General features: G+C 43.5%; 1 protein-coding gene across 1 annotated transcript in view; it reads right to left on the reverse strand.

Annotated features, from left to right (window-relative positions):
- Positions 1–14,816, reverse strand: part of LOC146172553 (nose resistant to fluoxetine protein 6-like) — a 101,058-nt gene that overhangs the window by 49,012 nt on the left and 37,230 nt on the right. Inside the window, exons 3-8 of the mRNA XM_084585972.1 lie at positions 12,240–12,351; positions 9,085–9,169; positions 5,518–5,606; positions 3,747–3,926; positions 2,630–2,726; positions 861–947 (exon numbers count right to left, since the gene is read on the reverse strand). Coding sequence (XP_084442098.1) covers positions 861–947; positions 2,630–2,726; positions 3,747–3,926; positions 5,518–5,606; positions 9,085–9,169; positions 12,240–12,351 — 650 coding nt within the window. The remainder of the gene's footprint in view (positions 1–860; positions 948–2,629; positions 2,727–3,746; positions 3,927–5,517; positions 5,607–9,084; positions 9,170–12,239; positions 12,352–14,816) is intronic.

Genomic DNA, 14,816 nt, shown 5'->3' on the forward strand with positions numbered 1-14,816 from the left:
CGAGTGAAATCTGGTTGAGCAGTGTTACCTTTTCGGACAACTGGAGAATATGTATGATTGCGAATTATATATAGAATGTTGCTTACTTCTCCTGGGTTCGTAGCGGTAGCTATCGGCTAATCTAGAAAATTTTGCGAAATATGAAACCGAATGAAAAAGAAAGTAAACACGCTATCTCTTTCCATTGAGTGCCAGTGTGCGCCGTATATTCGCGGTGCGTTTTTGGACACGAAATGCGGTAGTTCCAATGCAAATGGTGCTTTTGTACAGATCATTTATCATCTTACTTTCAAAGATATTTTTTTTCACTAGCAACCAAAACAATTGGGGAACACTTATTCCTCGCTTTTACCGGAGGGACAGGACTGCGTTAAGGGGCATACCTAAGGTTGTGTGCGCTGCGGTCCATCCAATTGCTTTCCGAGTTGTCAATATTCCATATTAAAAGGGAGGGTTGCCTGAGGCCGAGCACACTCTCGTGGTCCACTTTGGTCTTCACCATTTAATATACGGTGGCCACCAGGGGCACCCTATAATGGGTGCACTGAAGTAAAAGTGTAAGACGTCATAACGTTAAGGGATACTTCAGTATCCCTACGTTGCCATTCGCTAGACTGCCCGAGTTGTCTGTCTTCCGAAACACCATAGTGGGTTGTGCAAGACTGAGCAGAATCTTGCGTCCCAAGTTAGGCAGTGCCAACTGTAATAGGTTGGTCCCCTGGACGACCCTATAGCTACCAACCGCTTAATGAGACGGGGACGGCGTTTAAGCAAGGAACGGGCGAGTAAAATCAGCGATTTTATATAGGATTCGAAAGAAGGCATAGAAAATATCGACATCGCTCTCAAAGTGACCTTACCTAATATGCCGTCTGAAGAGCGCGACAACCGTCACGACAACGCGGTTCATGTTCTGCTTGTTCAGCGCTTCATAGAGTAAGTAGCCACTGCAAAAGAAAAAAAAAAAAACGCATGAGACACACTGAAATATTTACCACTGAAATATATATTAAAGAATGACGCGCAACGTATATGATTACTGGAATATGTGGAAAATTTACAAGGATACAGCAAAAAAAATGTTAAATGTTTTTACAAATTTTTGTCCATCGGGCCGCTAACACTTTCTTGAAGAAGCCGCCAAGTACATCGATTGCGTGCTATATCAATAAAAAAACTTTGTTGTGGAGATTACCGAAAGTTAAATATCTCAAGTTTTGCAAACGTGTGCAGTTTTCTAATTATATTAGCAGTGGAGTTCAAGGAGAGGTAGGATTTAGCAGCACGCATTCTGAAAAGCTTGCCCTTTTTGCCTATCTAAACCCAGCTTGCCGATGCGGAGGCAACCTCCCCTGATCGCGATATTGCTGTTTGGCTAAGCTGTTCGATATATAGAGGTGACTCAGAGTAGACTGGGAACCAAAGGAGAAATACTCCGTCAGTTAAAAAGGAACCACAAACTCAACCTCCGCTCGCTCCCTTTACGTCGACATCAGCGGAATTTAAAGGCCACTGCAGCTTTTCCACCCTAAACAGTTCGACTGGTTTTAACAGCGTTGTATTTTTTTTTAAGCGAGCACCTCTCCTCGTCGAACGCGGAGGCTCTTTTTTCTATTTTCATTTGGCTGACCTGCGGCCGCGAAAAAAAATAAGCAATTTAGCTGCGGCGATCACAGCAATCGTGCTCGGAAGTCGACGAACTATAAATGCCCATTATGTTTATCAGCGCTCGATTCGAAGTCGGCGCAGTAACATCTAGATGAAGCACCAATGGTGCCTAGAGCACACTATAACAATCTGGAAAGAGATCCAAATGGCTAAGCCGTTCGAGACACACCTGGCCACATCTTTCGCCACACCAAAAATGATAAAACCACATTTCGGCGACCCTGAGTGCCACCAAAGGAAGAGCACAAGACAATTCCACGCAGTACAAGCAGACAGAGTGATAAAGCTGCTTGCCAGTAGTTGCCAGTAGCCATATTTGAAGATTACAACGTTTCACAGCATTATCCATAAAAGCAGCGAAATCAAAGGGTTCAGAGGTGACTGAGAGTACAGCGTCACTAAGCGGCAACGGAGAGTGCCGAGGATAAAGGGTTTCGATAAAGAGTGCGTACCGGTGGACCCAGCTAGTTCACATAGTTTAGCGCCGAGTGATCAGGAATCAAGGATTGATATCTCGCATGAACTCAGAGTATTTCTAGTGTCACATTAGAGCCAGTAAGTAGTGTTTACGTAGCGGTCGTCTGCAGTAAACGAAATGTTCTCAGGGATGTTATAACATCGCATCTCCACTCAACCATAACTACAAGAGCATCGTCGTAACTAGCGCTGAGCAAAGAGAACAGCATTTGAGGAAATGAATTCGACAAACCGCAATGTCTCGCCAAAATCTATTTTCGATACTTGTCGAATTAAAACACACAAGGAAGTCATGCATGTATCATCAAAAGTCTTGAAAGTCTTAACCATGATCTCCTAAGTTATTTTTCTGGTATGTGCTTCGACATTAGAAATGAAGGATATTGCAAGAAAAATTCAGCTACAGGTGTTTGGCTTGTTTAAATAATTATATTCGATAGCCTCTGCATAAATACGTTCAATGTTTAACGTGTACTTAACTTGCCTTAAAAAGAAAAAGGTGTCCACAGAAATGAAGGCTGCCGATGATATAATAGCGCTATCCCAGCGCTCGAAGAGTATGGGCGCGTTAAAGAGTCTCGCTGAAACAAAATGTATAATAATATTACACACACATATATTTCTCTTGCGCGACGTAGATCATTTTTTTATTGGTACCCTTCCATATTTACCCTCAATTTTCATAAGCTTTCGTAAACTCTCACTTTTTTCAGGGCTTAAAAGGGAAAAGCGACAAAGAGCGGAAAGACCAGCGGCGCTGTTTGTTGTCCTGCCTTTTCGCTGTTTCCTTTCAGGCAATGTTAAGCCAACTAGCTTGGAACAACACCCTCATAAAATTCACTTTCTTTAAAGCCAAATTCAAAACCAAGAAAAGTGCAACGTGAATGATGACGTACAGGTTTCATATTGTTTTAAGATCAAACTTTGTCCCAATGTTCAAGCCGAAACATTCGCCGATATGTGAAGCGTGGTCGCTTTGCCGCTGACGCCGCTTCGATGCCCTTTTGTGTGATGAGCAGCTCTGGCTGCCCTCAAGTTGAGACTGTGAGCAATTATTGTGAGCCTCTGCTCGCCTCTCCCGAATTTCGTTTCTCACATTTCTCAAGCAGTGGGCTTGTTTCGTAGAAAGAAAGTAGGGTACCTGTTACGGCTCGGCACTCATTCTGTAAATTATGACTATGCAGCAAAGCATCCTGTATATTTGCCTTTGAAAAAATACCAAAAAGGGCATGGTCGAAATTATTTAGTTGGCCTCTAATGCGGCTCCTCTTTTTCTCTTTCCACTTTCACTCCCACCTTCCTCCCTTCCCTTACGATGTGGTTCAGGTGTCCACAAAAACAAGTGTGACAGACACTGTGCCTTTCCTTTCCTGTGAACCAATTATTATCATGACCTCAGATATCTCTAGACATTTCTGCGCAATGAGAAGAAAATCGGTGTCAGACTAAAATTCCTATCTTTGATAAGTCAGTGGGAAAATTAAGTTTATATTGAATTTCTGAAAGTTCACTATTCCATGCACGTAACTTTCTGTGCAAATTTCATTCGCTGTTTAATGCAACAATCGAAGATCAAAACAAGATGCACTCAGTTGGCTTACATGTGCTATCGAAGGTAGAGAGGTAAGCATGTCCGAGGCAAATCCAGAATATGCTCAAGAAACGGAGGCCGTGTATAAATTGGTAGCAGGCAGTTTCCGAGTTCTTATCTTTGTTGGTGGCCAGAAGTAGTCTGGTGTTTGCCAACGCTGAAAACGCCACCATGCATTGGTAGAAAGCGGCTAGAAAAAGAGAAAGAACCGAAAGAAACATCTCTTCTCGCTTTTGCACAGTGCAAAACTCAATGGCGAATGTCCTATAACTGGGACCTTTGGAAAGACACCACTGCTAATACTCTAAGCAGGTTTGGATAAATGTATCCGCCTTATTGAAGTCTTTCCCGTGCGCTTACGAAACTATGATAGCGATTTACCTAAGCCGAAACATCGCCGTCCAAATTTAGCCGGAAAATTCAATCTAGAAAAACAAGGGGAACAATGAAGCCATTACGAGAAAAGGCTGAAATGCACGTATTAGATTTATAAAAATCGTCTCAAGTAAGCCATGGAGAAAACAACAGCGTCGAAAGCAGTTGTAAATACGCTGTTAATGCTACTAGCAAGTAAACGTTTATAACGCGAAAGGGATTGGTTGAATTCGGGCAAGAGGGTCGTTGTATTTGAAATAGCTTTGCTTTTTTAAAGGAATAATGAAGAAAGCGTTGTAAGCACTAACGAAAACTTCCATCTCTCCATCCACTGCCGATCTTGTGAATCTAAGCGAAAGCGTCAGCAAAGTGTCACAAAAATAAAAATGCTTAGCGATAGAAGAGGTATTCTAGCACTGCAAGGAACTTTCTTGGGCCTATCGGCAGAGTTCGCTCATTTTGGAGAAGCCTGATGCGTAGAAAAAGACGGGTACGTGAGGGTGACACAGAACACTGTGTCCTGTATCCCACTCTGACGTCTCTGTCTGTCTGTAGTTCAGGCTTCGTTAAATTGAGCGCGCTCAAGCCCGCTAATTTTTGGGGAACCTTTTGCCTTAAGTGTTGGTCCGCTGACACAAGATACTCCTTGGTATATCTTTTCGTTGGCGAATTCAGCCTACTTGATCCGACAACCTAGCTCTTTACTTCAATGCCAGATTTCTGTGCTAGTCATGAGAACGAGAGGGCTTCGGTATACCTTAATTTGCAGAATTTTTCGCACGCGTGCAACACGTTTTCTTTGTCGCTGATTCACGAAAGTAAACTTGGCTGAAGTTCAGTGCCCCTTCTGCCGTTTTATTTATTTTTATGTGCGCGCTTTTTCTATCTACGCTGTCAAGTGACAACTTCGAGAGGCACCGCTCAAACGGACATTTTTATTCCGAAATTACCACGGAGTGCAGCGTGAGAGCAAGCTCAAGTGTTCGTCATAATGGGGCAAAAATTCATCTATCGCGATCATGCGTTTATACCAATGAAGCAAATAGCTTTGCAGCTACTTTTATTAGTTCGTTACAAGAAGAATAATACATGTCTAGTACTTTTTGAATATCTAAGCTTTGAAACGAATGGTCTGGTGCGCCGAAATCACTCTCCTGATCGCACAAATATGCGTTTTAAAATGGAGGAATTGTAATAGAGTTCATGATGGAACATAGGTAACAAAACGTCGTGCTAATTTTAAACCTTTTTGTTATATTCACATTAAATAGTTGCTGAAAACGTTCCCTCCAATTTTTTTAACTATAGTACGCCGCTATCAAAGTTCATTAACAAGGAGCGTACGCGCCTTCGGAGTACTGAGTGTAGTTCGCCGAATGAAGCATCGCGCAGAACGTATGTCTTACCTGTTTTGCGATTCTTGCTCCACCTTCTAGTGAACACCTCAAATGCCGTTGCAGCAGCAATGACAGTGACCAGGACCCCCAAAACCGCACTGGAAGAAAGAGTAAAGTGTCAAAGGTTGGTCAGGTGGTGCAGAAAATATTTGGGCTCAGAGGATAGCAATAAAAAACAAAGCCATCAAGCTTGATTCGCAGCGATATACTTTGTCACGTCACATCACGTCACGTCAAGGGAATGTACCGTATTTTTCGAATAGAGACCTGGAAGATAACGGAGGTGCCTACGGAAATAGGGAACAAAGGATTTGAGCAAGACCTGCGCTTGGCGTTCAGCATAGCAGACTTCTTGCACCTCCAGATTTTTTATTGATTCCTACGCCTCCGATGAACTCCAGCTGCAGTCCAACCAGAAATTGTTTTCATAGGCAACACCAGAATTCCCCCTAAAGTGGAAAGCCTGTTAGGGCCAAAATTCTGCAAGGATTTGCGAATCGTTCTGAAAGTCCTGAAAGATTCTCGAACCACGACTTCTTCAGACAGGGGCAGAAAAAAAAAACGGTTCACGCCAACCGGTGATTCTAAGAGGCCCTGGCGTGATGGCGCATTAGTTAGGGAGCTCGAGTGCGGTGCCCAAGTATGCGGGATAAATCCCTGCCCCGGCAGCCGCTTTTCATGGAGGCGAAAGACAGGGTGCCCGGGAGCTGTGCGATGTCAGTGCATGTTATGAACTATAAGTGATTAAAATTTCCGGAGCCCTGCGTTACGTCATTTCTCATAGCCTCAGTCGCTTTGGAATGTTAAACACCATAAACGAAAACAAACGAAGCATCGAAGAGGTCATGGAGTCCTTTCACTAAGACATCAACAAAGGAAGCACGCGCCACCTCATCAAAAGCATGCCTTCTTGAAGCCGCTTCAGTCCGATGAGAAGGGCGGGTTCGTCATTGTGCCTGACGATATTTATAAAAAAAGATATTGACGAAGCACAGTATGCTTCCTTCCGAGAAGATAGCTCCGTCAAAACTTCAAAACTGTAACGGTAATCTGTTCAGCTTTTTGATCAAGCCGGCCTCTCGAAACTAGATTCATCCTTTAAGATATCGAACGGAAAAGCCTATCAGTGTTCTTCCGGGTCAAGTAACACAAAATATGAGTTCTCTTTCCATAAAAAGGTACGTGGCTGCGTGAAATTACTCTGTTCTTGCAGAAATGTCTTCCTCACCTGGATGTAAACGACCAGTTCCTCATCAAGAGGCCCGAAGCGGATTCGGACTTCCTTCAGGATCAATTACCACCTCATGCAAGCGCTTTTTGTTGCGATGTGTAGGACCGAGGCTATTTCTTGCCGTCACCGCAGAAATCACGCCTTAGAACTGACCGCTTGGGGTAGCCAAGTTTGAGAACACATGCGGAATGGACGTTAGCAGGTGTTCTTTATACATTCTCAATTTTTATATATAGTAAACCTTTGTCAGTCTCGACAACAAACGGCACTTGCAAAAACAAGGCGCCTGTATTAGATCTAGAATTACTGCGGTAGTAGGGTGACATATTTCTGGCTAAATAAATTAGAAAGCATTAGCAGGCTATTCAGAAGTATTTATAATCAGTAATGGTGATAAATAATCATGACGCTGCTGCCGCGACATTAGCAGCAGTGTCGAATATCAGGGTTTTGCTTCGTCGTAACGGGTAAAGAAGTATGTCGTTAAGATGATCCGCTTGTAATCCGAAATTAGCGATGCGGACGACACGACCCAGCCAATCTGCTTTAAAATATTACTTACTATAACGGTGTGCAGCTGAATAGCCGAGCTGGGTACCGTGTTTCTTCGCCGACATTCACGGCCAGTTTTGAGGAACTGTGCGGCCTTGCTGCCTTGCCACAGCCACTAATACACTGTTTTCCGGGATCGGTTGAACGCATTTGTGACTCCTAGGTGTACTATTGCCGTCCCATCGTGTAAAGCCTGCCGGATGTAATTCTTCTCAAAGGCTTATAGCAATGAAAAATTTCGGTTCTGTTTAGTACGAAGTTCTTTTCCACGAGGGCATCGTTTTATATGGAGAAAGACTACTACCGCTACAACACTCGAGGAAGGAAGGCGGTCCTGAGGTTCAGATATCGGAAACGCCACCGACGATGAATTTTCAGGAGAAGGCGCGGCAAAACCTCTACGAAATTTGCTAGAAATGCAGAACAAGTTGTGAGCGGCTCAAAACATTCCAGATAAATCTTGTTACATTCTCGTCAGGAAGGAATTAATAAGGTCAAGTGCTTCCACATTGTGTGTTGTGTGGGGAATGTGTTGGTATTTTGTAGAATTTTGCAATTCATTGGGTTGTTCTTAGAGTATTTTTCGCGAATATAAGCGAACATGGCTTATTTCAACATTAACATAGCTATCTCTAAAGTTAGAGAAAAAAATTTCTCTCTGCCACGTTGCCCATGTTTTATATGAAAGAATAGATTTCATAAATCGCACGTAAGCACCGAAATCATACAATTCTAATGAAAGTGCTGTAAGGTGCAAAATAAAAAAAGCATAGTGGGCAGAACAGTAATAGTCTTACTGAACAGTCGCCACTTTAGCGGTGTTGTATATTTTATAACAGCCATACATTATATGCATTCTTTTGTGCTGCTGAATATTGATGTAAATTAAAATGCCCATATGGAACTTAAAAGCTGTCAAAAATGCTTCGTATTTATTTTCCCCCTTAAGCTTTTGGTGAACTAGTGCTTTCATGCAGTTCGCATATTAATCCTCCTTAGTCTTCCAACGTGATGCTGATTACTCTGATATCCCAAAATTCCGTGCATTTTATACCCTGTACGGTTATACATTTGGGCTGATAGTTGCTCCTTTTTTTTTACCCTAATAAGCTTGAATGTTTGCAGAAAAACTGAAATTCAACGGCATTTGAGAAATATCACAAATAAAAAGCAATAAATAAAGAGTGTCCAAAATTAGAGCTAGGTTCTCTGGCAATATTACAAGTACCCTCTAAAATTTACCACGTGTCTCTTGTCACAGTATATCTTGACTTTGTTTTTGATAGCTTACCAATAACAACACTTTTCGTCAAAGTGGGAGTCCGCTTGCTTGGCAACAAACGCTTTTGGTCCGCGTACATTTTTTGTCTTCAAAGATAACACACTTGTAGTCATGAGGCAAAAATAGATGGATGCACTAGTGTCCCAAAATAAAAATAAAACGGAGCATAAGCCTGTGGAAAAGTGTTCTCGTTCGTCCGGGCTGCTGATGAGGCGAACATTAAGTTGAACATTCGGGTGGCCCACTCACACCCACACTATATATATGCGCACCCGCCTGCAAGGCGCGCCGCGAAACCAAATTTTGTTCGGGAGCGTGTTTCAATTTTATTTTTTGGTACATTTAGGCTCAGCTAGATTTTCAATGAGTCGGTCATTCAACGAATTAATGTCAAATCTCCCCCCAGTAGCTCATTCTCGTAAATTCTGTAGATTTGAACAGATTGTGTAACACTTGTTTTAGTCGAATATAAGGCGCACTTAGTGGAGGTTGGTAGGTTGCTTATACTTACATTATTGAGGCCTGGGTGCGATTGATGCTTTCCCTCTGGCTGGTTACGCAGTCCTTGACAGTAATCGTTACTGTAGTCCCAACCACTGCGTGGTAAAAGGGAGCAGATAATAAGTTACACTACTTATAAAGCAATGGAATAGTCGAAACCAAGCCGGGTACTTCAGTTAAAGAGTGGTTGCTTTTACTGATCATTGAAAGCATGCATTCTGATAAAGAGCCACCTTTCGAAATATAACTAAAGGTTGCAACGTTTCAAACGCCCTACAACATAAACCAAATACAAAAGGTGAAAAAAGGGACATTCTATTTCATGAAATTATGCAAACCTGCCTAAAAACCTACACGGTGCAGCACGTAACGGCTACAAACTGAGTAAAAGAATCTGTAATGCCGAACTGCCGTGTCAGCCTCAATCTTCGTCTACGGCGCAGCGGGAAAGGCTAAGCAACCGGGCTAGAGCAGCCGGTGCACTTTTGCCTGTTCATTCATGCTGATATCGGAGTCTAAAAAACATTCAGCGTTATGATCATATGATTGTAGCCACATTTGGTGGTAACGTATAAGAAGGTGAAACCTCCAAGTCGGAATTTTTGTATTTTCGTATGAACCACATTCACACATCGTGAGAATAAAATATCGGCTGATGGAAAAGGACGCGGGGAGAATAATTAGCGGGGCGCTTGTACGTGTCAAAAACTTTGCTGTATCTCGGGCTTCGGACCGGCCTGCCTGGTATACATACCACTAGGTGGACCCTACCACTACCCACATGTGTGTGTATTTGGCACGCGGGGCCTCATCGAAATGATTTTAGTGAATGAATGGATCCAACGGCTACAAGCGAAAGAGCACAAAAACAGACACGCATCCAAATGGTGAGCCACGACGACTGACTGTTTGGGCAGATGGAAACAAAACCGCCGCGCAAAGCCGAATACGGAACAGAAAGTTTTATTTCAGCGATTCCAGGTAACAAAGCCCTTATTATGATTTCATTTATGTCTGAAAGAAGAAATAACATACGGCACACTGCAGAGCTGAATGCCTATGAAGACCCTGGACCATGTAGGGGTCCAGTGATAAGACTAAGTAAAGACAACAGGGCGATATTTGCCGCTGCATGACATCTGATTTATCTCCATATATTTATACAGTTGCATACACAGCTCAAAGCGCTGCTTTCCCCCGTGGCAATCATCGCATCATGAGGCGAATCGCATCAAGGGGTATTTGAAAACAGGAAGGCGCTGAATGCCGAAAAATGACAGCGTCAACATCAGCAGCACAACCAGCAGTATTTTCTATACCAAGAGATTCAGCTGCGAATAGATTAGGTGCTGATAACGATAATAGTTGGTGCTGTTGCCAAACAGCAGGCGCTAGTGAGAAGGAATACTGCACGGTTTCACAATGATCAGGTTTATTACCCAATTCTGTAATCTGTCCTCATGGTGAATTTATTGTTGTTTTTATTTGCTCGAGGTAATTAACAATGAGCAAGAATGACTAATTTCTCCTCCTGATTTTTTTGTATCCTTTATATCACATAAAAGAGACGCTCGCAAGCTTTCATGTAACCTAAATTATGCCATGAAAGCAATATTTTAAGCGTTATTGCGCTGCCAATCAAATAGGTAGCGCACAAGGAACTGGACGTCTTAAATCTTAAAATCAAATCATTGATCAATGATCACAGTAATTTTCTTTAAAAAGTCTAAGCTGTAAGATGTAGAAAGTACTGCCAGAATAACTGTTTTTCATCTGTGCGAGAACGCTGGATGAACACAGCACAGATATCTGCCTCAGTGATCGAGCAAAAAAATCAGTGATTACGCATCATCAGAACCACAGTCTGAATAAATCCGCATTAAGGCCGCGTTCAGCATGACAATCGGGTATCCACTGCGTGGCGGGCGTAGCTAAACCGCACCTCCGTAGAGGTCTGCATAATTTTGTATCAGTTTTAGCGTTCTGAAGTGATACTGACTTCGATAGTTTTGACCATCCGGAGTTCTTTTTATTGTGCATGGACGCGTGGGCTTTTCCACTGCATCGAAGGGTGGTCGCCCTGGCCGGGATCGAAGCCGAGTCCTCGGGGGCGGAGCAGTCGAGCACCTTAACCCCTTGGCTGCACGTGGGATCCACAAGGTCCAGACAATGGCCGGGACGCTGTTTACTCTGTACCATCCTCTTAAGACGTCGGCCATTATTGGATTAGACCCCCTTTGCACTTGGGCACATTAAAGAATACCAACCGGTATTAGTGATACTTATTTAGCTCGAGGTACACTATTTCTCTCATCGCTTGAGCTTCCTTTTGCATACAGATATTTGACAACTGCAAGTTTTGTAAAAAGTATTTGCACTTACTGCTGTAACTGCTGCACGACGCATAGAGCCATACGCCTTTGCACTTCACCCTGGATCTACTGTCTTCTGTACGACCTTAATGACATATTAATTTAAATATGCCAATTATTTACGAGAAGTAAACAAATCCTCTCAAAGTCAATTTAAATCTCCAACGAATTAAAAGCAACCTACATTCCACGTTCGGCAGGTGGAAAATAGGCGACACAGAAATCTCCCTCTGTATGCACAAAGGAAATGAGGGAGAGGTCACAAAGTGGTTGCCGCGGGAAGAAACGAAAACGTGGCTACCATGCGCGGAGTGTTATATGTTCTGGCGCAGCCGACGAACTGCTCAAACTGACAGTGATCGCTACGGGAACGACCCACCTGAGGGCCACTGTGGGCATTTGGCCAACTTTACGTGATGACGAGCACAAAGGAGAGGGAAGAAAGCAGTGAACAAGCGCCCAATGCCGTTCCGTCTTACTTTGCATTTTAACGTTCCCAATTAAAGCTCTCTTCTTAGTGAGAGAATGGTTGCTTGGGAGAAATATATGCGGTTGAATACACCTAAAATCTAACACCACTTCCGCTTGCAAATATGCAAACCATTAGCTCTGGCATTTCCTTCTTTGTTGACGCACTTGCTTCAACCCCTTCGACTAGAAGTGACCCTGGTAGGGCTGACGAAAGTGTCCCAACGCTCTGGTCAGAATTCCCGCAGATTGAATGAACTAAAATTTGCATGCAATAAACGTCACTAACGCTCCCCCCTAGAAAAAAATACTGACGTCAACTCACGGCTACGGGCAATACTGGCCAGGTCTTTCTCGTTGCAGGCATCAATAACACAAAGGCCAAAACGTAGACCAGGTGTTGGTCCATCTCTTGTATAGCTCCTGAACTTTGGTGCCTGAGAGCAAAGTGGAATGCACAGAAAAAGATAACATCAGTGAAATGGAATCAGCCGAAATGGATCTTGTATCACAAATAGTATGCGCAAATTTTCCACCAATTTTCTGTGCTAAAAAGCTACCCAGCTAGCTACCAAAGCGCTACACTACCAACTATCACCGTGTAAGCCGGTGCGAGTGAAATGAGAGCGATGACTGTACTCCACAATCAGGGCCATTTGGAACTCACGGTTTCCGACGGCGCATTCTCGAGTGTGGCTCTAGTCACCCTTATCCGCATTTCCTGAGTGTCGCCTGGCTCTATTCTGAGTTGGGCACTTTGCTTGAATAAATCACGCTAAGTGTGTCGCGTGCCAAGCCCGGTTCCGAATGACCTCGCGGCTGGCTAAAGGTGGGTACAGTTAAGCCAGCGCGGTTAGAATGCGACCAAAGCCTCGATCCCACGCGGCCTAGTTCAACTGCCCCTCCTCTTCCAATGAAGATAATTAAGCAGCAGTTTTGCATTTGTGGAGAGAAGGTAGAGACCACGGCGTTAGCCGCCCAACTTTCGTCTGTGCCATTGTGTTATAACGCGTGTCTCTGCTACAACGCTCGCCTTATGCGAGGCTTATACACACCGTCGCCTGCAGCTCTGAGACGCGAAGCGTAACTGTTTGCAAACCTTGATTAGCTGACACACAGCTTAATCGGAAGGATTTATAAAAAGGGCTACATTAATTTACCACACAGGGTGGATTTCGGGCGGGCTCAGATTAGGCTCTTTACTGCCAAGTATTTCACCTCACAGGGGACGAGCAGGAGGCCGGAAGATAACCTTGGGGCCATTAGAAAACCAGCTTTCAGAGGGGATCGAACCTAGCGTCTTCTGAATTGGAGGCGGATGCTCTATTGCAAGGAGGCAAAGAGGTGGCAAAGAGGAAATTTTCAAGAACAGCATTCTTCGAAGTGTCATCGCTGTTTGTTTTTGAGAGTGCGACTCTTTCACACAAGTTGACGCTGAAACGAAAAGGTTACCTGCAAGCCAGTGCAAAAAAATGATGTCGCGGCGAGGATTAAAAAGTATTAACCAAGCCACATAAAATAAAATACGTAGCGATAGGCGAATCAAAAAAGCTGGATATCCGGCTTAATTTTTTCTCTTCAGACAGCATAAAGTGGCATGACTCGACATGACGAAAACGAAACAAATGAGCTCTATTTTCAAAATCTGTTATCAACCTTGCCTTTCCCGCAATGTGAACATCCAGAAAATCCCGTTTTTTTTTTTTTTTTTGACGTTCACAGGTCTAAAACCACTGAAGTAGGATGGGCAGTTTGGCGCGTTGGTGCAATTGCATAGAGGATGGAACAGGGCGAAAAGACGAAACACACAAGAAGAGGCATATTACATCAGTAAGAAGCAGTCGCAGTGTGTCAGCCAGCCTTCATTGGTGCTTATCGAAAAAGAGGTTTCTTTTCTGGATAATGTTTGGTGATAATTTATTATTTGTAAAAGGGCCGTTGGGGAGAAGGGGAGGGGGGCTTGTATGTTTGGTCTTGCTTGATAGGATTTTCCACGTGGCTGATGAAGGAAGAAGATATCTCTTGAATTTTGCCTGGTGAAGGGTTTCGTTCATTGCAACATCATGTGACATTATTTTTTGTATAAGAATCCGCTTTCTTCCTAATAAAAAATTAGTTGCGAGTCAGCGCTCGTCAGCTGTGCGTCTCTTCTTGTGTATTTCGTCTTTTCGCGCGGTTCCAACCACTAAAACCACTTTTGAATCTATAGTTTTACGGTATTCCAATCTCGGATGTCAGATTTCTTACCTGAACATGGTGTAGTTTTTGGGCTTCGAAATATGTGGCTTTCAATTACGCACCAACGAACAAAAATTAGATATGTAAGTCCCGCAATTGTATCCGATGACACCATTTATTGAAGCTGAGGTTCAATTTATCTTTGTCGTGTTTAGCAATATATTTGAGTGCAGACTGTTCTAGTCTGCATACTGTGGACGTTGTCTAAGTTCGGTTTCTTAAACAGCAGGTCAAGTAAGCCCTGATAGAAGTACTTCATCCCGATGAATAGCTTGAAGGCAGCAGGAACAGATGTATGCTGTATCCCCACAAGCTAGCTTTCGCTGAGCCAGTCGTATAAGAAATTCTTGAGCAGAAAATGATTTCAGTACTTACACATCGAGTTTAACAGGCTGTCTCTACATTGCAGAGGACGGGCCCGTCGTGCGATTCGGCTAGCTGTCGCGGAGTTGCGTCGTAAATGGCGTTCGACTCGTCTGGTCGAAAACCGCTTAATGAATTCCATTGTGACGATTCATTTTTCTCTGAAAAGTGAATTTCTACTCTTTCAGATATCCGGAAGAAGGCCAGGAGAGCAGTGGCGGTGCTCCGGGCAGTTCAGATGACCGTAAGTCCCACGCAGCTTCACAAACCAAACCAAAATGTCCTACCCGATGTCTTATAC

This window comes from Amblyomma maculatum, unplaced genomic scaffold, assembly GCF_055883805.1.
Source record: "Amblyomma maculatum isolate TAMU_Amacu unplaced genomic scaffold, ASM5588380v1 scaffold_13, whole genome shotgun sequence".
In the NCBI taxonomy this organism is placed as follows: Eukaryota; Metazoa; Arthropoda; class Arachnida; order Ixodida; family Ixodidae; genus Amblyomma; species Amblyomma maculatum.